The sequence below is a fragment of the Dendropsophus ebraccatus genome, chromosome 6, assembly GCF_027789765.1.
Source record: "Dendropsophus ebraccatus isolate aDenEbr1 chromosome 6, aDenEbr1.pat, whole genome shotgun sequence".
NCBI lineage: Eukaryota > Metazoa > Chordata > Amphibia > Anura > Hylidae > Dendropsophus > Dendropsophus ebraccatus.
Window position 1 is genome coordinate 4,364,521 of NC_091459.1, and position 26,019 is coordinate 4,390,539.

The 26,019-nt window shown below is 44.0% G+C and overlaps 1 protein-coding gene across 2 annotated transcripts in view; it reads right to left on the reverse strand.

The window, feature by feature from the left end:
- The window catches only part of IL1RAP (interleukin 1 receptor accessory protein), a 151,862-nt gene that overhangs the window by 57,546 nt on the left and 68,297 nt on the right, over positions 1-26,019 (reverse strand). For both annotated transcript variants that reach the window (XM_069974411.1, XM_069974410.1), the window contains exon 2: positions 3,716-3,780. In XM_069974411.1, coding sequence (XP_069830512.1) covers positions 3,716-3,780 — 65 coding nt within the window. The remainder of the gene's footprint in view (positions 1-3,715; positions 3,781-26,019) is intronic.

The window sequence follows — 26,019 nt, forward strand, 5'->3', positions numbered from 1 at the left end:
TTTCCCCCTATTTTCCCCCCATGCTCTCCCCCCCAGTCACCAAGTTTTCAAGGTTTCATGGGGCCCCATGCTCCTAGCTATATCCCTGACCCTCATCTATACCTGTACTACTACTACACCCGTAATCTATTCCTGTACTACTACTACTACACCCCTCCTCTATACCTGTTCTACTACACCCCCCTCCCCTATACCTGTACTACTACTACACCCGTAATCTATTCCTGTACTACTACACACCTCATCTATACCTGTACTACTACTACACCCCTCATCTATACCTGTACTACTACACCCCCCTCCCCTATACCTGTACTACTACTACACCCGTAATCTATTCCTGTACTACTACTACTACACCCCCTCCTCTATACCTGTACTACTACACCCCCCTCCTCTATACCTGTACTACTACTACTACACCCCTCCTCTATACCTGTACTACACCCCTCCTCTATACCTGTACTACTACACCTCCTCTATACCTGTACTACTACACCTCCTCCTCTATACCTGTACTACTACACCCCCCTCCTCTATACCTGTACTACTACTACTACACCCCTCCTCTATACCTGTACTACTACACCTCCTCCTCTATACCTGTACTACTACACCTCCTCCTCTATACCTGTACTACTACTACTACACCCGTAACCTATTCCTGTACTACTACTACTACTACTACACCCCTCATCTGTTCCTGCACTACTACTACTAATACATTTCTCATCTATACCTGTACTACCACACCCCTCATCTTTACCTGTACTACTACTACTACACCCTACCTAGATGGAGGCACAAAGAAGGTCTCCTATACTATATGGGGGCACAGAGTACATAGGGAACATATTTGGGAAAACTACTTCTATGGGGCACACAATGGGCTTGTCTACTACATGGGGGCACCGGGGGAGCACTGTTACACTGGGAAGCAGTTGTCTCAAACGTCATTAAAATGACGCTTTAGGACAAAAAATGTTCTGTTTATTTCGCAAAAAGAAAAAAAAAAAATCGAGTTTAAATCGAGAATCGTCCAAAATTTTTAAAGAATTGAGATTTTATTTTTTGGCCATATCGCCCAGCCCTACCCTCAGAGTATAACGTCCTTGTCTAGCTGGGTCAGTACCAGGACAGCTTATAGGGATCTAGTCGGTGAGCAGGAGAACAACCAGATGCAGTCCAGAGGTCAGAGTTCAGAGGCCAGGGGGTCACACATATTTAAAATCAGCAGACAAAGCAATAGTCATAAAGCTCGGAGATCAATACATGGTCGCAGATGACAGAAAATACACTACAGAAAATCACAGCCATGTACTAAGAGCAGGCACCTGATCTAAAAGCGCAGCACTGGCTGCCCAATAGGATTGGCTCAGCATCCGAATGCCTAACAGCCCTCCTCATAGAACGGCCACTACAATAGTATAAAGTCAATGGCCTGCTCCTATACACTGCAATATATGTCAGAGATGAGCGAATCACAATCATTTTCCTTCATACAAAGCAGAGCTGACAGGCACTCACCTACTCAGCATCCTGATCTCTACCAGCGGAACGTTGCGGAAAAATTTAAGTGCTCACTAATTGTTCTCATGTTTGCATTTTACTTGTGTGAATAGGGGTGGATTCTGTCTTGGCCTTACCGATCACATTCTGGGTAACGTCCTGCATTTTCTGGAGTGATTTCTACCAGCACTTTAGCAGTTAACTCCCTGCCTTACCAGTGATTGGCAGCTCTATCCTCCTGTCTTAGCTCTTGTCTTTCTGCCCCAATCACCTCTGAGATCAGGACCTGGCCTCCTTTAAGACTCATTCTCTATGCCTGATGCTGCTATGGCATATACTCAATATACTTACTGTGGCTGATGGCTATAGCATATACTCCATATACCCACTGTGGCTGATGGCTATAGCATATACTCACTGTGCCTGATGCTGCTTTAGCGTATACTCACTGTGCCTGATGCTGCTATAGCGTATACTCACTGTGGCTGATGCTGCTTTAGCATATACTCACTGTGCCTGATGCTGCTATAGCGTATACTCACTGTGCCTGATGCTGCTTTAGCATATACTCACTGTGCCTGATGCTGCTATAGCGTATACTCACTGTGCCTGATGCTATAGCGTATACTCACTGTGCCTGATGCTGCTATAGCGTATACTCACTGTGCCTGATGCTGCTATAGCGTATACTCACTGTGCCTGATGCTATAGCGTATACTGTCCCTGATGCGGCTATAGCGTATACTCACTGTGCCTGATGCTGCTATAGCGTATACTCACTGTGCCTGATGCTATAGCGTATACTCACTGTGCCTGATGCTATAGCGTATACTCACTGTGCCTGATGCTGCTATAGCGTATACTCACTGTGCCTGATGCTATAGCGTATACTCACTGTGCCTGATGCTGCTATAGCGTATACTCACTGTGCCTGATGCTGCTATAGCGTATACTCACTGTGCCTGATGCTGCTATAGCGTATACTCACTGTGCCTGATGCTGCTATAGCGTATACTCACTGTGCCTGATGCTGCTATAGCGTATACTCACTGTGCCTGATGCTATAGCGTATACTCACTGTGCCTGATGCTGCTATAGCGTATACTCACTGTGCCTGATGCTGCTATAGCGTATACTCACTGTGCCTGATGCTGCTATAGCGTATACTCACTGTGCCTGATGCTGCTATAGCGTATACTCACTGTGCCTGATGCTATAGCGTATACTCACTGTGCCTGATGCTGCTATAGCGTATACTCACTGTGCCTGATGCTGCTATAGCGTATACTCACTGTGCCTGATGCTGCTATAGCGTATACTGTGCCTGATGCTGCTATAGCGTATACTGTGCCTGATGCTGCTATAGCATATACCCACTGTGTCTGATGCTGCTATAGCGTATACTGTGCCTGATGCTGCTATAGCATATACCCACTGTGCCTGATGCTGCTATAGCATATACTGTGCCTGATGCTGCTATAGCGTATACTGTGCCTGATGCTGCTATAGCATATACCCACTGTGTCTGATGCTGCTATAGCGTATACTGTGCCTGATGCTGCTATAGCATATACCCACTGTGCCTGATGCTGCTATAGCGTATACTGTGCCTGATGCTGCTATAGCATATACCCACTGTGCCTGATGCTGCTATAGCGTATACTGTGCCTGATGCTGCTATAGCGTATACTCACTGTCCCTGATGCTGCTATAGCGTATACTCACTGTGCCTGATGCTGCTATAGCGTATACTCACTGTCCCTGATGCAGCTATACTGTATACCCACTGTGCCTATACTCGCTTCCTGATCGCTGGTTTCCTGACTTTGGCTTGTGTTCCTGGCTATGTGTTTGCCTTCTGATTTGGTCTGTATTTTTGTCCTCTGGTTTGCCTCATTGACTTTGTTTATTGCCCTGCAGCTTTGTACTAGTATTTGCCTCTCCTTATTTGACCCCAGCTTGCGGACCACCCACCATTGTGTATTTTTGTCCTTGTCTTGTATGCTGCTCCACCTATATTAGTGCAGGGAACGTCTCAGAGTTGTCCTGTGTTGCTTTGGAGGCGTTGCGGCCAGTAGGCAGAGACAGAGGGACAGCGTCAGGGCTGCACTTGTCTCCGCGTCACCTGTGTGCACCCTGACCGCTCCAGACACCCACAAACATGAAGCAAATAGGCCATAAGATATAGAGGTTGGTTGTTACTCACCACCAGTACAGTCTCCCGTGATTGTGAGGACGAGTAGACACATAAATGGTAAACCGATCTTCATCCTACAGATACAACAACAACAAATAAAGCATTACAATAATAATAAAAGTGGTAACATTCTATCACTAGGAAACAACAGGAATGGCCGTGTAATATACACTAACTACTGCCCGGATATATGCAACATGGTGGCGATAATGTCACAGCACAATCCCATACATATATACTGTAACGTCTTCGGGGAGACGGCGGCTCCAGCTCATCCATTATTTCTATATATATATATATACTTATGATAGGAACAAACAGAGAATTAAAGGATTTTTTTTGTTGTGTAGGCAAAGTCGCAGGAAGTAAAGCGTCTCCCATTTATCGAAGGCTTATACGTCTAATAGGAATTCTGGGCTTCCTAAATCGCCAGCTTGAAGGTCCGGAAAGATTCAGATGAGGTAAGTATGAGATTTACTGTACAAAAAAAAGTCTGAGCACCGGTCTTCAGCACAGTCCTCCGAGCACTACAGGTCTGTTCATTACATCAAAAAATTCTGAAAAAATATGTGTCCTTGAAGTGTCCCTATCATTTACAATATTCCAGAAATCAATAGCACAATCGATTTTAAGAAACTCTGTAAAAGGTTTTATTAGGATGAAAATAAAACCTTTTTTCTGTACTCAAAAAGCAACCCCCCCCCCCTTACTTCTTATCTTTTCATTGTCTACATTACAGAGGAGCAAAGTGAAGACGGGTTCTGCTGAGTCCATTATAACCTATAGAGGGGGGAGGGGCCGAGGGGGATGAGTGAGCAGGGAGAGCAGAGAAGCAGCTGTACAGTTTGGAGACTGTCTGGGCACATATAACACTGGATTCACAGGTCAGAAACGTCAGCGCTTATCTGGGAGCTTGGTGAGAGAAGATTGCAGGGTGTTGTGCTGTGCAGGGCTGCCTTTTCTCCTCTCCGTGCTCACCCACCCCCTTGGCCCCTCCCCTCTCCATAAAGCATAATGGACACAGAATTCCTGCTTCTTCTGAAATGAGGCGGGAGGTAGGTGAACAGCTTTTAGAGCACAGAAGGAAACTTTTTTCCTTAATAAAACCTATTACAAAGTTTCATAAAATCGCTTGAACTATTGATAGTTATTGATTCGTGCAAAATGACATTAACACTTGGAGAACTCAGTCCTGTAGACTGAAGGCTAATAGTTTATATCTGCAATTGTTTCGCTGTTTTCTACCATCTACCAGGATATGTATGGAAATCATTCTATGAAAATGTATTTACAAAGCGCTGAAGCCGAACTTCCCTCCGATGCTGAAACATTCAGACTTCAAGGTTGGCAAGTGCAAATTATTATATTTTCTTCCCTCCCAGCGATTCTCACAGGAGGCCGGGAAGCTGCAATTTGTAGCAGGGTTAGCAAGGTTTTTAGCCGTCCATCTATCGGTATAAGAGACGCAGAGAAACAAATGCAGAATATTCAGAATTACTGCAGCTAAATGGACAGTCTTCCAGAATAGTAGAATGGGTAACAATATGCAGAGCTCGGCTGATACTGGCACGCGCGCATGTCTGCAGATACTCGCTAGCTTCTCTGACATTCACATCCAGTTGTGGTCAACATTACTGGCATTGGTGAATTTCCAGCACGCCATGCGGAATAATTCCTGAAATGATGGGTTAAAGGGAAAGGATCAGTAAACAGACGCCTCTAACAGCGGGAAATGTGCTGATGTGTCACCCAGGACGCTTCCCAGACGTGCCCTTACACCCGGCCTCTCTGCCCGCTATAATGCATAAATTTACTTCTGTAAATTTGCGCGTTCTAGGTGAATCAGCCCCAACTAGTCACCTGGGCGGAGTCTCGTTCTCAAGTCGCCTCTGTCCGCTGCCTTGCTGTGAGGTCATCCAGAGGCCGGCCTCCCCTCACCTTGGTGCGCTGATGTCTTCATTACGGTGCACCTGTGCAGTACAGCACGGATTGGAGGCGCTGTACAGCGAGCATGTCCGCCATAATGAAAATATCAGCCCGCTGACGTGAGGAGGGGCCGGCCTCTGGATGACCTCACAGCAAGGCAGCGCTTTGAATTGCGGCCAAAGGGCCTGATTACAGCACCGCAATGTCTTATGATATTAAATAAATGACAGTAATATAAATAGGCTTCATCCTAGGCTCAACTCTGGTGTATAACACCCATACACATTATACGTCTGTCGGCCGTACCCACGGTAGAGATAGGGTCAGGCACGATGGATATTCCCTTCCTGACCACTTTGTTCTGGGCCAAATGTGTGTATGGAGGGCGAGGGTCAGACGGGAGGGATAACCGACAACCAGTGATGTTTCAATAGAAAGAAATATAACAGTTAAAAACTATCAGGGGTGAGACAAGTGTAACCTGCTGATATGTCTCTATTGCACAGGAGACGCTGAGGAGGAGGGTATGTCTCTTATAGTATGTCCCTTATAGCGTGTCTCTTATAGTGTGTCTCTTATAGTGTGTCTCTTATAGGGTGTCTCTTATAGCGTGTCTCTTATAGCGTGTCTCTTATAGCGTGTCTCTTATAGCGTGTCTCTTATAGCGTGTCTCTTATAGCGTGTCTCTTATAGCGTGTCTCTTATAGCGTGTCTCTTATAGCGTGTCTCTTATAGCGTGTCTCTTATAGTGTGTCTCATAGTGTGTGTCTTATAGTATGTCTCTTGTAGCGTGTCTCTTATAGCATGTCTCTTATAGTAGGTCTCTTATAGTGTGTCCCTTATAGTGTGTCTCTTATAGTATGTCTCTTATAGTATGTCTCTTATAGTATGTCTCCTATAGCATGTCTCTTATTGTATGTCTCTTATAGTGTGTCCCTTATAGCGTGTCTCTTATAGTATGTCTCTTATAGCATGTCTCTTATAGTGTGTCTCTTATAGTATGTCTCTTATAGTGTGTCTCTTATAGTGTGTCTCTTATAGTGTGTCCCTTATAGTGTGTCCCTTATAGTGTGTCTCTTATAGTGTGTCTCTTATAGTGTGTCTCTTATAGTATGTCTCTTATAGCATGTCTCTTATAGTGTGTCTCTTATAGCGTCTCTTATAGTATGTCCCTTATAGTGTGTCTCTTATAGTGCGTCTCTTATAGTGTGTTTCTTATAGTGTGTCTCTTATAGTATGTCTCTTATAGTGTGTCTTCTAGTATGTCTCTTATAGCATGTCTCTTATAGTAATGTTCCTTATAGTGTGTCTCTTATAGTATGTCTCTTATAGTGTGTCTCTTATAGCGTGTCTCTTATAGCATGTCTCTTATAGCGTGTCTCTTATAGCGTGTCTCTTATAGCGTGTGTCCCTTATAGTGTGTCCCTTATAGTGTTTCTTATAGCGTCTCTTATAGTGTGTCTCTTATAGTGTGTCTTATAGTATGTCTCTTATAATGTGTCTTATAGTATGTCTCTTATAGTGTGTCTTCTAGTATGTCTCTTATAGCATGTCTCATAGTAATGTTCCTTATAGTGTGTCTCTTATAGTATGTCTCTTGTAGCGTGTCTCTTATAGCATGTCTCTTATAGTAGGTCTCTTATAGTGTGTCCCTTATAGTGTGTCTCTTATAGTATGTCTCTTATAGTATGTCTCCTATAGCATGTCTCTTATTGTATGTCTCTTATAGTGTGTCCCTTATAGCGTGTCTCTTATAGTATGTCTCTTATAGCATGTCTCTTATAGTGTGTCTCTTATAGTATGTCTCTTATAGTGTGTCTCTTATAGTGTGTCTCTTATAGTGTGTCCCTTATAGTGTGTCCCTTATAGTGTGTCTCTTATAGTGTGTCTCTTATAGTGTGTCTCTTATAGTATGTCTCTTATAGCATGTCTCTTATAGCGTCTCTTATAGTATGTCCCTTATAGTGTGTCTCTTATAGTGCGTCTCTTATAGTGTGTTTCTTATAGTGTGTCTCTTATAGTGTGTCTTATAGTATGTCTCTTATAATGTGTCTTATAGTATGTCTCTTATAGTGTGTCTCTTATAGTGTGTCTCTTATAGTGTGTCTCTTATAGCGTGTCTCTTATAGTATGTCTCTTATAGCGTGTCTCTTATAGCGTGTCTCTTATAGCATGTCTCTTATAGCGTGTCTCTTATAGCGTGTCTCTTATAGCGTGTGTCCCTTATAGTGTGTCCCTTATAGTGTGTCCCTTATAGTGTTTCTTATAGCGTCTCTTATAGTGTGTCTCTTATAGTGTGTCTTATAGTATGTCTCTTATAATGTGTCTTATAGTATGTCTCTTATAGTGTGTCTTCTAGTATGTCTCTTATAGCATGTCTCATAGTAATGTTCCTTATAGTGTGTCTCTTATAGTATGTCTCTTATAGCGTGTCTCTTATAGCGTGTTTCTTATAGCGTGTCTCTTATAGCGTTTCTCTTATAGCGTGTCTCTTATAGCGTTTCTCTTATAGCGTGTCTCTTATAGCGTGTCTCTTATAGCGTGTCTTTTATAGTATGTCTCTTATAGCGTGTCTCTTATAGCATGTCTCTTATAGCGTGTCTCTTATAGCGTGTCTCTTATAGCGTGTCTCTTATAGCGTGTCTCTTATAGCGTGTCTCTTATAGCGTGTCTCTTATAGCGTGTCTCTTATAGTATGTCTCTTATACTGTCTCTTATAGTATGTCTCTTATAGAGTGTTTCCCTTATAGTATGTCTCTTATAGTGGTCTCTTATAGTGTGTCTCTTATAGTGTGTCCCTTAGTGTGTCTCTTATAGTGTGTCTCTTATAGCGTGTCCCTTATAGCATGTCTCTTATAGTGTGTCTCTTATAGTGTGTTTCTTATAGCGTGTCTCTTATAGCGTGTCCCTTATAGTGTGTCCCTTATAGGGTGTCCCTTATAGGGTGTCCCTTATAGTATGTCTCTTATAGTATGTCTCTTATAGTGTGTCCCTTATAGTGTGTCCCTTATAGTATGTCCCTTATAGCGTGTCCCTTATAGCGTGTCCCTTATAGTATGTCCCTTATAGTGTGTCTCTTATAGTATGTCTCTTATAGTGTGTCCCTTATAGTATGTCTCTTATAGTATGTCTCTTATAGGGTGTCCCTTATAGGGTGTCCCTTATAGTATGTCTCTTATAGTATGTCTCTTATAGTGTGTCCCTTATAGTGTGTCCCTTATAGTGTGTCCCTTATAGCGTGTCCCTTATAGCGTGTCCCTTATAGTATGTCCCTTATAGTGTGTCCCTTATAGGGTGTCCCTTATAGTATGTCTCTTATAGGGTGTCTTATAGTATGTCTCTTACCTTCCTCCTCGGCGCCGATACGGTGCAGTTATTAGTTTGCTCTGTTGTCCGGTGAGACAGTTAGGAGCACTGCCCGCCCCCATAGCGCTGATCTGCCCCTGGCCTGCCCACCCCCATAGCGCTGATCCGGCCCTGCTCCTTTCTAATGATAATGAATAGAGGGGGAGGGCTGGATCGGTGCTCTGGGTGTGGGCAGTGCTCCTAACGGTCTGACCGGACAAGGCGTAAAGTACTAACAGCTCCGTACCGTGGGGTACACGACTAACTGCAGCGGAACATACCTGAAGTGTCGGCTCCTGTGCAGTACGGACAGGTTTAGGTTAGATTCGTCTCACCTGCTGACGGTTCCCCTTTAAGTATCGACATGAAATCGGACATTAGATCATCGATAAACCTTTACATACTGTATATAGGTGTAAATAAGCAGCCTACAGAAATAACAATAGAATCCTTTGTCTTCCAGACGTGTAACATATTCTTATCCCAAACAGCAGCACTCCGGATTCTTCTAAAAGGTGAAGGTGCGCCATTGTTACCAAGCAGACGTAACGCCGACAGACAGGACTCCCAGAATTCCTCCTGCAAAGATTTGTCTAATTACGTCTTCTGCCCCGGAGGGTCGGGGTCCCATCCCCATGAGAAAGCACCGAGCGGTTACACTTATCCGGCCCTAATATAGGTCACTACCTCTGGTTACAGCAAATCAGAGGGCAGTAATATGTACGCATTGTGTAGCCGCAGGGCAGCAGCTAATGGAACCCTCATCGTACAGATAGATGGCCTTTTACCAGGGACGAGAGATGACAAAGCCGCCTTCATCTGTTTATCCCCGGCACAGACTCTATTCTTCTCCTAGCAGTTCCTCAATGTTCATTTACTACTGTGCAATAAATAAGCAATCAGCTTTGTATCTGGAGTGTTTACAGGAATGCTAAACCGAGGGGGAGGATGGGAAAACAGGGAAGAAACACAGGTTACAATGTTATCTACATACAAACAAGAAAACTACTCACCAATAGCCTCTCTGATGTTATTAGGGGTAAGGGCCAGGGAGCCTGGGGTAGTTAGGCCTAGTGTTAAGGGGGTACTCCGATGAAAATATTTTTCTTTCAAATCAACTGGTGCCAGAAAGTTATACAAATTTGTAATTTTCTTCTATTTAAAAATCTCCAGTCTTCCAGTACTTCATCTGCTGTATGTCCTGCAGGAAGTGGTGTATTATCTCCAGTCTGACACAGTGCTCTCTGCTGCCACCTCTGTCCATGTCAGGAACTGTCCAGAGCAGCAGCAAATCCCCATAGCAAACCTCTCCTGCTCTGGACATTTCCTGACATGGACAGAGGTGGCAGCAGAGAGCACTGTGTCAGACTGGAGAGAATACACCACTTCCTGCAGGGCATACAGCAGCTGATAAGTACTGTGAGACTTGAGATTTTTTAAATAAGAGTAAATTACAAATCTATATAACTTTCTGAAAACAGTTGATTTGAAAAGAAAAAGATTTTCGCTGGAGTACCCCTTTAAGTTAGAGAATGATTTAAGGTCAATATATTTTTTTAAAATACGGACAAGGAGAGAAAGGAGCTGCTGCACCTCACACCTATGGCTGACACTAATGCCTCTCGGCTACATTTAAAAACCAACGCAAGGATGTTGGTATATAATTTGATCAAACCATATTGCCCCATGTACCACGTGCAGGTCCCCTTGATCACATGAGCCCCTACACTAACTCACCACTGTGTCAGTCAGCGACCACTTACCCAGCAAAGCGAGCACAAACAGGGAAGGGAGGCCATAGAACGGCCCTGGAACCCCAATGTCACAGGACCAATCCCCAAGGGCCCCCCCAAAACCCAGCAGGCACCGCCGGCAGAGAAAGCTGCCACCAAGCAACACAAGTGTGAACATGGTCTTATCACTCACCATTGCTCCTGCAGGTAGAACGGAAAAGATAGGAGGTACTATTCATGTGTGCACAGGTGCCTTCTGCTGATTGCAGTCACGTGGGTCTTACCAGCAATTATATACAAACATCCTGGCATGGCTTCTAAATGTAGCCGAGAGGCATTAGTGTCAGCCATAGGTGTGAGGTGCAGCGCTCCTTTCTCTCCTTGTCCGTATTTTTTAAAAAGACATCAACATGATAGAACTATAAGACAGAGGTTACTAATTTATATAATAATAATAATAATATTCCTTTATTTATATGGCACCAACTACTTCTGCACCCTGTACATTACTCAAATCGATCTCTGCCCCACATAGGGTTTACAATCTATTTTCCAGATTCCCCTATCTGTATGCTTTGGAGTGTGGGAGGAAACAGGAGGAGACCCAGGCAAACAGGGAGAACACAAACTCCTTGCAGATGTCGTCCTTCATGGGATTTGGACCCAGAACCTCAGCGCTGAGCTATCGTGCTGCCCATAGTAGAAGGCAAACTCAAAACTTTATTTAAAATCTAGTTTACATTGGGCAACATTTCTCATAAAGACTCATCCATCCTAAGAATATATTTACTGGAAGGAGGCTGTCAGAATAAAAGATGCAAAAAAAAAGTTAATCAAGCAGAAAGCATATGAAAGCCGTGGCCCCACGGAGATCGTATATCATGTGCTTAGCCCTGCCGAGCTAAATTACAAGGTGTGCAATTAGGGGCAATGGACCGGCAACAAAGGGAAAGAAACTTTCCAAAACTGAAAATTACGGCTATATTTAAAACTAATCGACTAACAGTGGTTTGATTTTCGCATGAGAAAAATATAATTTTTTTTCTGTTATTTTTGGAGGATATTATGAAATTTGCTCAGGCTATTTCCTAATACACTGTCAGTCTCTGTCCACACATTATATTGTGTCTGTTGGTTTTCCATTGACAACCAGTATAATGCAGCATGCGGGAAAAGTCACAGCTCCTGTCAAAAGGGGAAACTATGACACCAGATTACCGGGATTCTTCATTGGGTTTTTCTTCCTTTTTTATTGTAAAAATAAGATGTAAAGCCAATGCCAACCTGCTGCACCCTATAACAGATGTATGAGCACGGACTCTGCTGGATACAATGGTTATAGAACCTTTTATCAGAGCAGAACTTGCTAAATTGTCAAACATCCCATTTATCGTATAAGGTAGTAACCTGGAGCAGCTGGAGTCCATCCGAACCCGATCGTTCGGCATGTGATTAGCTGGGGCTGCTGAAGTTGGATAAAGCCCTAAGGCTATATGGAAATCATGGATACAGCCAATGACTATATCCATGTTTTCCAGACAACCTTAGAGCTTTATCCAAGTTCAGCAGCCGCCACTAATCAAATGCCGAACGATCGGGTTCGGATGGACTCCAGCTGCTCCAGGTTCGCTCATCTCTAGTAGTAAATATGTACGGCCCACCCTGCTGTACACCTAGGTCCTATTTTCCTAAAAACTGCAAAAAAAAAAAACTAATTAAATCGGAAACATCTAACTGTTTAAATGTGCTAAAAAAAAAATTAAAAAAAAAAGTAAAATTGTTTAAAGGGGAACTATCAGCAGTAGAGAGGAACAAAGCAGATTCCTATTGCTTCATACAAAACAGAACGGATCTGTGCTCACATCCCTCAATCTGCCGGCTACGTGCAGAGGGAGGATACCGCCTGGAAAACATGAATGACAGCTATGGCTGCCGTCTCTGGGCAGAGGGAGGATACCGCCCGGAAAACATGGATACAGCTATGACATTTTCCAGGCGGTCCGCAGGCAGTGTCCTCCCTCTGAATGGAGCCGGCAGCCATAGCTGTATTCATGTATTCTAGGCGGTATCCTCCCTCTGTACAGAGACGGCAGCCATAGCTGTCATTAATGTTTTCCAGGCATTTTCCAGGCGGTCCCAGGGCGGTGTCCTCCCTCTGCACGGAGCCGGCAAACTGAGGGATAGGAGTGCAGATCAGTTTTGCTTCATGCATCTTCGCTCATCTCTAATGAGCAGGTTACACAAATCTAACCAGCTGATACCTCACTACTGAGCACAGGGAGCTGAGGATGAAGGTAAGTTTCTTACCTTCATCCTTGGCACTGTTCCTGTGCAATTGTAATGAAGTCTTGTGTCTGGTAAGGGCCCTTGCAGGAACAGGCGAGGAACTGAAGAGGAATCCGCTCTTGAAATTCCTCCCATAAAATATGTACAGAGCAATGTCCTATTGTGTTTAATGGGATTTCCGCTCTGTTGTTCACACTGCAGAATTTCAGGGCAGAATTTTCTGCTGCAGATCCGCTCTCCACCCAAAGGCCCCGAGCACACAGCGCAACAGCGGAGGAATACTGCGGCGGAATTGTCCGCCAGCCTCTGTGTTATAATGACACTCTATGGGAGGCTCGCGCACTGCATCTCTCGGCACTGAAGAATAAACATGTTCATTCTTCAGCGCCGAGAGATGCAGCGTGCGAGCCTCCCATAGAGACTGGCGGCATTCTGCGGCGGACAATTCCGCCACTCTTGCTCTGTGTGCACAGGGCCAAAGAGGAGACATGTCCGTTCTTTGGGTGATTCCGCTAGAGGTATCCGATAGAAGTCAATAGAGCTTGAATTGTTCTTGAATTTCCGCTTGCATTCTGCTCAAATTCAGCTCCTATTCTGCCAGAACAGAATAGAAGAGGAATTTCAAGCAGACATCTTCCCTCTTCAATCCCTCATCTATTGCTCAGTGTGCATGAGCCCTCGGGCTGTTTGGAGCACTGCCTCTGCTAATCAATCCCCGACCAGTCCCTTCTAATGATTATTGGTGGAGCGGGCCGGATGGGCGGTCTGGGAGGGCAGTGCTCCAAGCAGCCCTCCCAGTAGGAATTTTTTTATTCATTCTTTTTTATAGTCACCAGCTGTTAGCTTTGTGTAATAGCTATGCACGGACATTACAGGCAGCTGTTACACGGAGCAAGGTGCGCCAGGCGATTTTAGGTCTGAATCTAGAGAAATGATCAGCCAATAATTGTTGTCTCTATTACATGGAGCGATAATCGGCCCAATATCCAGCCGATTATCGCTCCGTGTAATCGGGCCCTTATACACACACATTCTGCAAAGCCCCAAACAATTCCCTCCTGATTTATAGGCATATGATAATTTACTTGTTTTCAATTTAAACCACTGCATTTCATTGATTTCTCCCGACATGATTATACTTCTAAATCTTGTCTAAATCTTATTTATTTCCGATCCCTTCCTCAAGTCTCGGCCATTTGCGCAAATGTCAATGTTGGTCTCCGTCGTTATTCAGAGATGATGGCAGAAGTCTCCATTAGCATGAAAAATACCCACAAATGAAGTAACAAAAAAACAAAAAAGAATCAACGTGCGGCAGCACAATCACTGTAACAAATAAACAGCAATGTTCTCCGTCCGCGCTATAATGCGATGCTTTACATAAGGTAATTCTCATTTATGCACACAGAGCAGATCCCTTATCCCAGACACAAGTGAAACAAGTCATTAGTCGGGAGGGCTCCGAGCAGCGGCCTTTCATTTGACACATCTAAGGCATTTATTCTGCCTCAGGTAGGCCGCACATCTCGCCGCCGATAGTCCTCCTGGCAGCGGCTCCAGTACATTACACAAAGACACAACTGGGAAATTTTCAGCCGACATTTATCAAAGGTTTATATCTCAAACCCGATCAAAAACAAATGTCGCTCTTTTTTCTCTTATTGTTCAGAAAGGTTATCTTGTACAATTAAGAATAAGAAAGCGGCTTATACGAACACCACACCGAGACGAAGACTTTCTACAAAGTGTAAGTACACTCGGCATTTAACTCTCTGCGGCCTGCGAAGTTGGATGAAGCGCTGGGGCTGCCAGAAAAACATGGATATAGTCTATGGCTACGTTCACACAGTGTATATTTTAAGACAAAAAAGGCCGTTGCTGGCGATTAGAACAGCGGCCGTTCTTGCCTTAAAATAATGCACTGCATTGAACTGTATGTGCTCAGCCATTTTCTTGTTCTCTAGGCTTGTGCATTGAATTCTATAGGAACAAGGGCCGTTGTTTAGTGTGGCCACAAAAGTAATTAGCATGTCAACTCGCTAGAACGAGAACAACGGCCATTTTTCCGCTCTGTTTGCACAATGTATGGTCATTCTGATGGACATACATTGCAGAGTCCAATGGTTAATGGGACTGCAGAAAAACCCAAATGTGTCCGCAATTCAAATAAAATTATGCTGTATCAGCCGCAGGAACATGACAAACACCGTCCGTTGTACAGAATGTGAACATTGCCTATGGCTGTATCCATGCATTTTAGGACTCATCCAACTTCTGCAGCGACCGGTAATCAAATGCTGAATTTGTCCGACAGTTCTACAAACTCGTTCATCACTATTTATATTTCATGTTGGATACTCTGAAAATATACAGGATGCTGAATTGAAGGTGTTCTTCAGGATTATAGAAGCTGATGAAGGCCATGCTTGGCCGAAACGCGTCCTTACTGTAACCTGATGCATACTGCACAACAATAAATATGCTAAACTATTTGGTGAGTGCCGGGATCGCTCTACATTTTTCTGGATTCCGCCGCCTCGTGCACCAGCGGCCTCCGGAGTTCCTACATCTATCCGTGGAAAACTACATCTTCCTACATCTATTATTACCCCACCAGCCATGATGAATACTTCCCTGTTAGGGTATAGGAAGAGAGCTGTCAATCAAGGCCAGCAGAGCCTGGAGAGGCATGGAAATGATGACAGGTTCCCTTTAATTATTATTTCCTTACACCTTTTGGTAAAACATATTAAGCCACATCTGTATGCACAGTATATCTCCACACTTACTCATCAGATATATCCAAGGTTTACGAAGACACAAACAAGTCAATAATTGTATCACCTTCCAGATGAGCCAATGGCCTTCAGCACCCCATGACTTGAATTAAACAGGGGAGCCATAGTCATCGTACAATTATCCTGCCATCCAAAATAGGAACTGCATTTATGGACGGACAGATGACAGAATAGATGTATATATGGTAATTATATATATATTTAATATAAAATTCTGTGTAAACATAAAGGGAAGTCTGTGCCTTGTGCAAAACTGAAAATAAAATAAAATAAAATTTGCGCAGGAAGGCGTGTTCTCTAGATGTGCAAATTATATCAATACTTGTGCCCTGCTTAGCCAACCTTCTTGACAAATCCAGTGGCGGGAAACCTGAAAAACGTTCAATTCGATGTATGCAAAAAAAAAAAAAAAAAAGCATATTGATAAATGTGACCCAAAGACTTTAAAGAGATTGTATCACTAAGTACATAGATTTGTGTTTTTTACATGGACAGACCAGCACTGGCGCGGGGATGCTGGTGCTGAAGTCCTTTTTTTTTTGAGCCACTGGCGGTCTATACGTAAGCGCCAGCCTGGCCTGAAGCATTGGAGATGGGCCTCAGTGTGATGACATCCCCTGTCCTCTGTGACACGGCTCCATTACAATCAATAGAGCTGCATCACAGAGGGGAGATCGTCACACTGGGGGCCGGCGGGCCCATCTCCATTGCTTCAGGCCAGGCTGGCGGTCACGTATAGACCGCCAGTGGCTCAAAAAAAGGACTGCAGCACCAGCATCCCCGCGCCAGTGCCGGTCAGTCCATGTGAAAAGACCTATTCGGGGCACTTTCCGCAGAGCTCTCACGATCCGTCCATACATTACCTGTTACCAAAAGTCAAATTCTACTATAGCCCAGAGGTCACAGAGGTCAGGTATACACCGAAATCGTTTAATTAACTACTTAACCTGTTCAGAAAATATAAAGAATTACGTATTAATGGATGAGGTTCCTCTGTAGTAAGTAACATATATAGAGAATAGAGATATAACATATTATTCCATAGCCTGAAACCTTCCAACAGAATTACACAACCAAAGCTCGGTCAACTACTCAAATAATGATACAAGTGATGTCAGCGCAATGTTATCCCGGGAACAAAGAGCCCACTATAGTCCTATCCCCAGTATCTAACCACATAGGCAGCGGACATGGCAGACGACAGGGCTCAATTATGTAATGGAGACGATATCTTCCACATGCATCAGCCGGCAGGATATAGGGATATTCTTATGTATCAGTGCGGCCGGGGTCACGCTGCGTTTATGCAGTCTGTTTAATGGATATGGTTTTAAACGGTTGCTTTTAAATTTCCCAAAAACGTGGTCAACCGCATATTTGTGTACGCTAAAAAAGGGGGGAAAATGCAAATTTCTTTTTTTTGCAATAGAAGTCAACGGAAAAACAGATCCAAATAGATTGCACATTATTGCATCTGTTTTTTTTTTTTATTGAATAAAATGTATATGTGTAATGGACAGCAGTGTGAGCCCGGCCTTACTGACCCTCATCCCCAAGGATTCTGCTATGGCCAAAGCACGCTGCGTCTCAGGATCCCGGCAGCTTTGTACGTCTCCAGTGTTTCAAGTCCTGAATATTCATGCAAATGGGAATTGATCGAGTCTATGAAGGAGTCTTTAAAAAGTGGGCAGACGAAATCTGAGTCTGTATGAAAAAAATAAACTAAGAAAAGATTGTAAAGGATCAAAATCCTAATAATCAATCCTGTTATACTGGGAAACACAAAAAGCTATATAATGTGTATAATATGTATATAGGAGAGACAGCACAGACAACAGCCTGAAACACAATCGTCCCCTTATTAATTACAAACATATAAGTCACGGATGACATTCGGGATTGTGAATAGGCCGCCGTCATATCCAACCTTTGTCGCATTTCAGCTGTCACATCATCCGTCCTGATTATATATAATATACACTATGTGAAAATGTCGCGGTCATAGGTTCCATCCTGTCAGCAATTACATAGCGTTCTGAGAAGCTGCTACAGCAGCGCGCCAAACTTTTACTCAACCTCTGTTTTTTGTCTTTCACCCCATTCGCTCTGGGGCAGATTGATGACCTTTACCCCCCCCCCCCCCCCACGATGGTATAAAAAGGTTTAAAGGCAAAGCCCCTTCTCCCCCCTTATACAGAAGAGGAATAGATATTACAGTAGACACATTAGATTATTAGTTAGAAATTAATACTAATATACAAGCAGCCAATACTATCCCCCCCCCTAATAAATTCTCTCCATCCTGCTTCTGATCAATACTACCACTATACAGAGTGATACTAATTACCATCAGACTGCTGCCAAACAAAAGCTACTATAATGAGACATTCCCAATATTACCACTATACAAAGGATATAAAATACAGCTAGATCCTGACCATGTTACTACCACATAGTGACTGAATAATATACGGTTACCACATAATACCACTACCCCATCACCACTGCATGGTGACTATATAGAATCACCATACTGTAACTAACTGAGAATAATTGAACCAATATTAGCGTCTTACAGCGACTATAAAGTGCTAGATAGCGGCTGATCACTGACTATGCGGACTGTGCAAGTGATTACAGTACAATTACAGGGGGATACAAACAATGGGCGCTACCGCTATTATCACACAGTTCAACAATAACACAATACTCACAAGGCTCAGAAGAGAAGATTTACCCTTTATTCATCCATTCTTTACATCAGGCGTGTGTGATACAGCGTTTGTATTATATGTCAGGGGTCTTATTACTCAGAGCACTGCTCCTCTGTGCCCCTAGGGCTAATGCACATGTCCGTATAAAGAGTGGACCCCCGGAGCTCCTGGCATCATAATTATTCCTGATGCTGGGAGCTCCGGGGTCCACTCTGTGCACGGACGGGTTTGTTCTGTCAGATACTGTTTGAAAAGTCAGCGCTAGTGTACTGACACAGCCGCGCGTCTGTGTCAGTACACTAGCTGTAACCACAAATTGTGCAGCGGTGGGCACAGCTAAATATAAGATGAGGTGCAAGCAACAAGGGACTATAGAGAAGCAGCTATGTCAAAAAGCATTGCGCACTCAAATACACAGACCAAAAATATCAGGATACAATGACAAGGACAGAGGTGGCAGCAGAGAGCACTGTGTCAGACTGGAGAGAATACACCACTTCCTGCAGGACATACAGCAGCTGATAAGTACTGGAATACTGGAGAGAATACACCACTTCCTGCAGGACATACAGCAGCTGATAAGTACGAAAGAATTGAGATTTTTGTTGATAGAAGTAAATTACAAATCTTTGACACTTTCTGGCTGCAGTTGACTTATAAGAATGTTTTTCTCTGTGAATGACTCCTATCATTGCATAGTGTCTCTATAGTTGCTGCTATAACCAGTGTGTTTATTTTCCATTGATCGCTGTACATGATGTGGTTGGTTTTTATCTACTTTCTGCTCTTTATTCTCAGCTGCTTTGATTGATTATATTTATCCTTTGTACATTGTCATGTTAATTCTGTCCTTGTTGGAGACTTCAAAAGTCAATTTTTTTTTTTAAATCCTGATTTTCTTTCTGCGATAGCAAAACAAACAATTGTGTGGACTGATGGCGATTGCACTGGGTTTAAAGGCGTTGTTCACCAAAAACATTTTCTTTCAAATTAACTGGTCCCAGAAAGTGCCAGAGATTTTTAAATTTCCGTCTATTAAAATATCTCAAGTGTTTCCATACTTATCAGCTGCTGTATGTCCTGCAGGAAGTGGTGTATTCTCTCCAGTCTGACACAGTGCTCTCTGCTGCCACCTCTGTCCATGTCAGGAACTGTCCAGAGCAGCAGCAAATCCCCATAGACTTTCTTTTGTAATATGTTCTTAAAAAAACTAATGAAAACCTCTCCTGCTCTGGACAGTTCCTGACATGGACAGAGGTGGCAGCAGAGAGCACTGTGTCAGACTGGAGAGAATACACCACTTCCTGCAGGACATACAGCAGCTGATAAGTATTGGAAGACTAACTGCCACTTTCAGAGGGTGTGAATATGGAACAATGAATGACCAGGAACTCTTTACCGCTGGGATGAATCCTTAGATTTTTTTTCTTCCTAAACAATGCGATGTGATATAATATATAATATTTCCAGCAGATAAAATATACACAGAGCAGCTCGGGAGAACGGACCGACGCTCTACTCCTATATACTCACCTACGTTTGGTTATTGACCAGATATAGGAGAACGTTTCCTTCCTATGAAGAAAAGCCGCGGTTGTTTTATTTTCTTCTTTCCTTACTTTAGAGTAATTGTGTAAGAACTGTGTAAATCCTGCGGCCGGGGGGGGGGATGATTACAGCTTATAGTCGTGTATATTCAGGCCGGCTCCCACACAAGCCGCATATTTAGGCGCTTACTGTCATAGCACTTTATTACATCCCAACAGAAGAACCCCCACAATGCACACTGGGAAATTACTCATTTTACTGCGTCCTTGCGCAAAGTGAGACTGGCTCAGTCGCCCCCGGCAACCAATCAGATTCCACCTTTCATCCCTCACAGACTCTTTGGAAAATGAAAGGTGGAATCTGATTGGTTGCCGGGGGCGACTGAGCCAGTCTCACTTTACACCATGTTTGATAAATCTCTTCCAATAAGTCCAATTCCTGAGCGTGACCTCACGATTTTCCATAGACCGGACGCCACGTGTTTGTCTCTGGTCGGTCAGCGGCTGTCGATAATCTCACTCACCATAACACCTTGTGAGGCGAGTTCCCTCTACACAAAGCCGCTTCTACCTGCCGCCTCCTGTGTATCCGTCATGGCTTCTCTTATTACTATTATTACCGCTTATGCAGCACACGCTTATTAATAGACACAGAGAACGTATTCATTGTAATCCTCGCCGCGCCGGTTATTAAATAAGAACAGGACGACGGAAGAGCTGCTGTCTCTCTCATTTGTTCTGCAATCCCCATGTATCAGACACTGTTAGGATAAACGCTGCAGTCAATACGGATACAAGTTCTATTATCATGTATAGTTTATGTTCTGATATATTATATAAACTTATATTAGCAGTTTCCCAGTTCTAAAACATTTTTTAAGGGCTCAAACTGACTTAACCCCTTAAGGACCGGGCTAATTTCCGTTTTTGCGTTTTCGTTTTTTCCTCCTTGCGTGTATAAGGCCATAGCAGTTGTATTTTTACACCTTCGGACCCACATGAGCCCTTATTTTTTGCGTCACTAATTGTTCTTTGCAATGACAGGCTGAGTTTTTGCATAAAATATGCTGCGAAACCAGAAAAAAAATTATGTGCGCAGTGAAATTGAAAAAACAAAACAGAAACTCAATTCTTTTTCTTTGGGAGGGCTTCGTTTTTACGCTGTGCGTCCTATGGAAAAACTGACATGTTATGTTCCTCAAGTCGGTACGATTAGAACAATATGCAACTTGTATAACTTTTATATTATTGATGGCTCGTAAAAATTTAAAACCTTTTACGAAAAATAAACGTTCCTTTTTGATCGCTTTTTATTACAATTTTTCTGGATTTGATGTGACCAAAAATGCGCAATTTTGCACTTTGGAATTTTTTTGCGCTTACGCTGTTTATCGTGAGGGATCATGAATTAAATAAATTAATATTTCGGGCAATTATGCACGCTGCGATACCAAACATGTTTGTTTATTTTTATTTATAAAAAGGGAAAAGGGGGGTGATTTGGACTTTTATTAGGGGAGGGGGGTCATTTATTAATAAAAACACTTTATTCTTTTTTTACATACAGTAATTAGAAGCCCTCAGGGTGACCCCTATATACACAGCACTGATCCCCCTGGGGGATTTCTATATACACAGCACTGATCTCCCATTGACATCAATGCTGTGTATATAACAGAGCACCGATCCATCAGACCACATACATGGATTGCCGAGCCGGGATCAGCGTCATCCCGACGCTGAGCCCCGGCTGGCTCATTAGAACGGGTCTCCCCTCCGCGATCGCAGCGCGGGGGGGGGGGGGGGTCTAAGATCCCCCACTAGACACCAGGGACAGGGGCCACATACACTATACAATTGCAGCTGACAGCTTTGACAGCTGCATTTGAATAGTTAATACCTGCGGTCCCTGGCTGCACATAGCAACCGGGGACCACGGGCTGCACATAGCTTCATGCCGGGAGCCCTCTCCGCTTCCCCTTCACGGCCGCATGATGGGTATACCCATCATGCGTCGTTAAGGGGTTAAAGGGGAAGACTGCCAATGGGCCAAAAAGTTGTTTCAGGCTGGAGTAATAACTCACATACTCACCTGTCCCTGATGCAGAGCTGCGTCCCACTCCCTGACCCCAGCCGGCTGTCCTCTCAGCTCCCCTCCGGTCACATCATGACCCGGTTGACAGTCAGCCAGTCAGTGACTGGGGCGGGACACAGCTGCAGTTACTGATTGGCTGAGCGGGCTAAATCACACCCACTTTCAACCCAGGTTGGTATGTACCCAAAAGCCAGGAGAAGAGGACACCCGTCGGGGTACAGAAACCGGGTACAGAGGGTCCCTTGCCCATAATGATTCTTTAAAGGGAATGATCACACAGGTAAAACCCTAGTTGCAGATGAAGTGAGGCCAGCCCACATCGTAATCACATGAAAAAGCATTGACATGTCACTTATTTTTTGTGTGGTTCCTGACCTCGCATTGAAGTCAACGGGAGCAGGGATTTCTAAGGTGGCATCATGTGGTCTTTGCAGCCGACATAAACACAGTTTCTCCATGAATACATACCCTATGGGCTCTATTACACGGGTTGGTTATCCACCCAATAAGACCAATTCGGGCAGATATCACCCCATATAATAAAGAAAACGATCAGCCGGGGAGACGATCATCAGCTGACGGTTGGCCTTCAAAACATTGAAAAATCATCGTCCGCTGACTGTGCATCGCTCTGTGTAATAGAAGGTGCACCTTGTTGGCCGATGAAAGTATATAGTAATTAATAAACATATACTTACCTGCCCAAACTTGCCAGTGTCCTCCTGCCTCTTCCTGACTGACCGAAGCTGCGACTGAAGTTTCTACACCCATCTCTAAAGTGACAGGCTGTCACTGGCTGTGGCGCTGTGCTCTCTCGGTCAGAGATTGGTCGAGTTGCCTGTCACTTCAAAGACAGGTGTAGAAGCTTCGGCGGCAGCTCTGGTCAGCTAGGAAGAGGCAGGAGGACCCTAGGGAGCAAGGGCAGGTAAGTATATATTTTAATTATTTACTATATAAAGCAAGGGCTGCATGGACATAATTAACAATACAATAGTCGAGCTGTGTAATAGGCTCTGTAAGCGAGCGCTGATCTAACAGATTGGCACTCGCTTATTTGGAAAATTGGGCCATATAATATGCCCTTAAATTGTAACTGTAATGTAAATGTCACTTTTCAGAAATCAATAAGTATCAATAGTACAAGCGATTTTAGGTAACTCTGTAATAGGTTTTATTAAGCAAAAGAGTTTCCTTCTGTACTCAAAAAGCTGTTTTCCTATCTCCCCCTCACTTCAGAAGAAGCAGGATTTCTGTGTCCATTATGCTCTATAGAGAGAAGAGGGGCCGAGGGGGATGAGTGAGCACGGAGAGGAGAAAAGGCAGCCCTGCACAGCATCCTGCAATCTTCTATTACTAAGATCCCCGATAAGCATGTGCCCAGACAGTCTCCAAACTACACAGCTGCTTCTCTGCTCTTCCTGCTCACTCATCCCACTCGGACCCTCCCCCCTCCATAGGTTTTAATAGACTCAGCCAACCAGTCTTTACTTTGCTTCTCGGCAATAAAGACGGCTTTGCCTGATAATGCACAGATAAGAAGTGAGGCGGGGAGGCTGGGAAACAGCTTTTTGGAGTACAGATAATAAAACCTATTACAGAGTTTCTTAAAACTGCTTGTACTATTGATTTCTGCAAAAATATTTTAGATGACAGATAAACTTTAAATCTTAAAATAAAACAATATTCTATTATTTTTATAATTGGAAAAGGAACAGCAGTCACCATTACTGTCGAGGTGTAAGGCTAGACCCCGAGAGGCAATTATCCTGCCTATGTAACAAAATAATAAAAACACCAATGAAAATATTATATATTTATATTACTAGACTATGTCTGAGGAAAGTTGTAATGTTATTTTAAAGGCATTTTATCTATTCAGGAAGTTTCCAGCTGAATCGACCCCCCCCCCCCCCCCCCTCACTGTGTCAGACGATTCTGTCACTATTGTGTAACTCAGGAGAAGAAGCTGAAGAGGACGAGAGAAGCCGTGAACACCTCTCACAATGGATTGCACAGTCCGGGTTTAATCTCCGTAAATGCTTTAAGTGTAAAACTCAGTGAACCTGCTCGGCTGTTTATAGCACTAAAAGCTCTTGTTAATAATGATATTTTGAAGAGCAAGGCGGCCCTCTTTGTTGTCACCGAGGCTTCAGAAGGGCCGTGATGGGCTCCCTTTCTCCTTGAATAGGAATAATATGACGGCTCCTCATTGAATGCTGATTGCAGATCCTGACGGACATGATTAACCGTTCGTTTCAAAGTTGTGCATCACTCTTCCATCTGTTTCATCATTAGCCATTTCATCCATTAAGGGCAAACACAAGGGCTGCCGAGAATCAATCCACCAGCCTCGAGAGGACGAAGAGGATTTTTTAAGTTACGTAAATGAATTCCTGGCTTAGTCATTTTATTCTCCACATTGTTACCTGGTTTAACAGGATCACATCTCGTGTTTAGGCCAGTGTCACGTAAGTGTATTACAGAGATCTCTGTATTCTGGCCCAACTGCAGGTTTAAAGGAGAAGTCCGGCCATTTTAAAAAATCGGGAGCCGGCAGGGGGGAATGTAATAAAGAGTCCTAACTCACCTATCCCTGTGCCCGCAGCTTGACTGGCTCCAGGACCCCCGCCGGAAGTCATTTTCCCCCCAAGTTGTAACGCCTGTGTAGGCTGATGGACAGCCCACCCACCAATCCGTGACAGAAGTGGCGTCCCGCCCCTACATTATCCGGGTCATGACAATTGCAGCACCGGAGATCCTGGAGCCTGATGATCCAGGGCTGAAGCAGCACGGGGGGAGGTGAGTTAATATTCTGTTACTTTTTTCCGTGCCCTGCCTTTTTTTTAACCCCCCCTCGGAGGACAGACTTCTCCTTTAATGACCCAAACTCAAAGCATCATATAGACATATAATGTCATCACTTATCCAGCCCTAGTGTCAACATTTATAGGCCAGGGGTCGTGAAGTCAAAAATATATAAATATATTGTGGACATGTCACAGGAAAAGTGCTCGAGGGGAGGTACATCTCACCCAGACTACTGCTTATGGGGAGATGGTAAATCTGGAAGAGACCTGTCACTCAGCAGTGATATGCTGCTGAGTTGTTCTTTAAATTTTCCGGGCCGGATTTACTGGAATGGTGGGTAGGTTGGTAGTGGGACCTGCCATTCCCTCCCCCTCGATCCAGTGTGGGTTTTGGGATCAGGTGAGCTCTGATCCCAATCAGCCTGAGAAGGCAAAAGCTCTAGTCAGTCTAAAAAGGGATTGCTCTCAGTCAGGAGTGAACAGCCTGCAGGCTGGGTTTGCTGCGAGCAAAGGATACTGTCGCTGCTGGGGGGCTTACTCAGCGACTCTGCTTACCAAGTGCCAGATAGGTGACCGGTTGTTAGTAAGTGCCCGGACGGGCAGGACCTTTTGTTTTGTTTGTTCTGAAAAGCACGGTATCGCTATTTTCTGTTATGGACTGTTTATGATACAAATAAACACCAAGCTGTTTTTTATAAGTCCAAGTTTTGCTGACTGAACTGTGTCCAAACACACCATCCCCCGGGAAGATCCCTACAATTGGTGCTGCGGAGCGGGCAAAACGGTTGCTAGGGGCAACGGTGTGCATCAACTTGGCTACAGCTGCGTATGTCCTGGGTGAAGGCTGCGGCTTCACTCCAAAAGCAGCCAAGCAACATGGAGGAGATGATGAAGCAGTTAATGCAAGTGAGTTTGCAACAACAACAGGCATTGGCCGCACAACAACAGGCATTGGCCGCACAACAGCAGGCTCAGGCAGCCGCTAAACAGGATCAGGCAGCCGCTAACCTGCGCCATGAACAGACAATGGCTGCACATCAGCAAGCGATGGCTCAACAACAG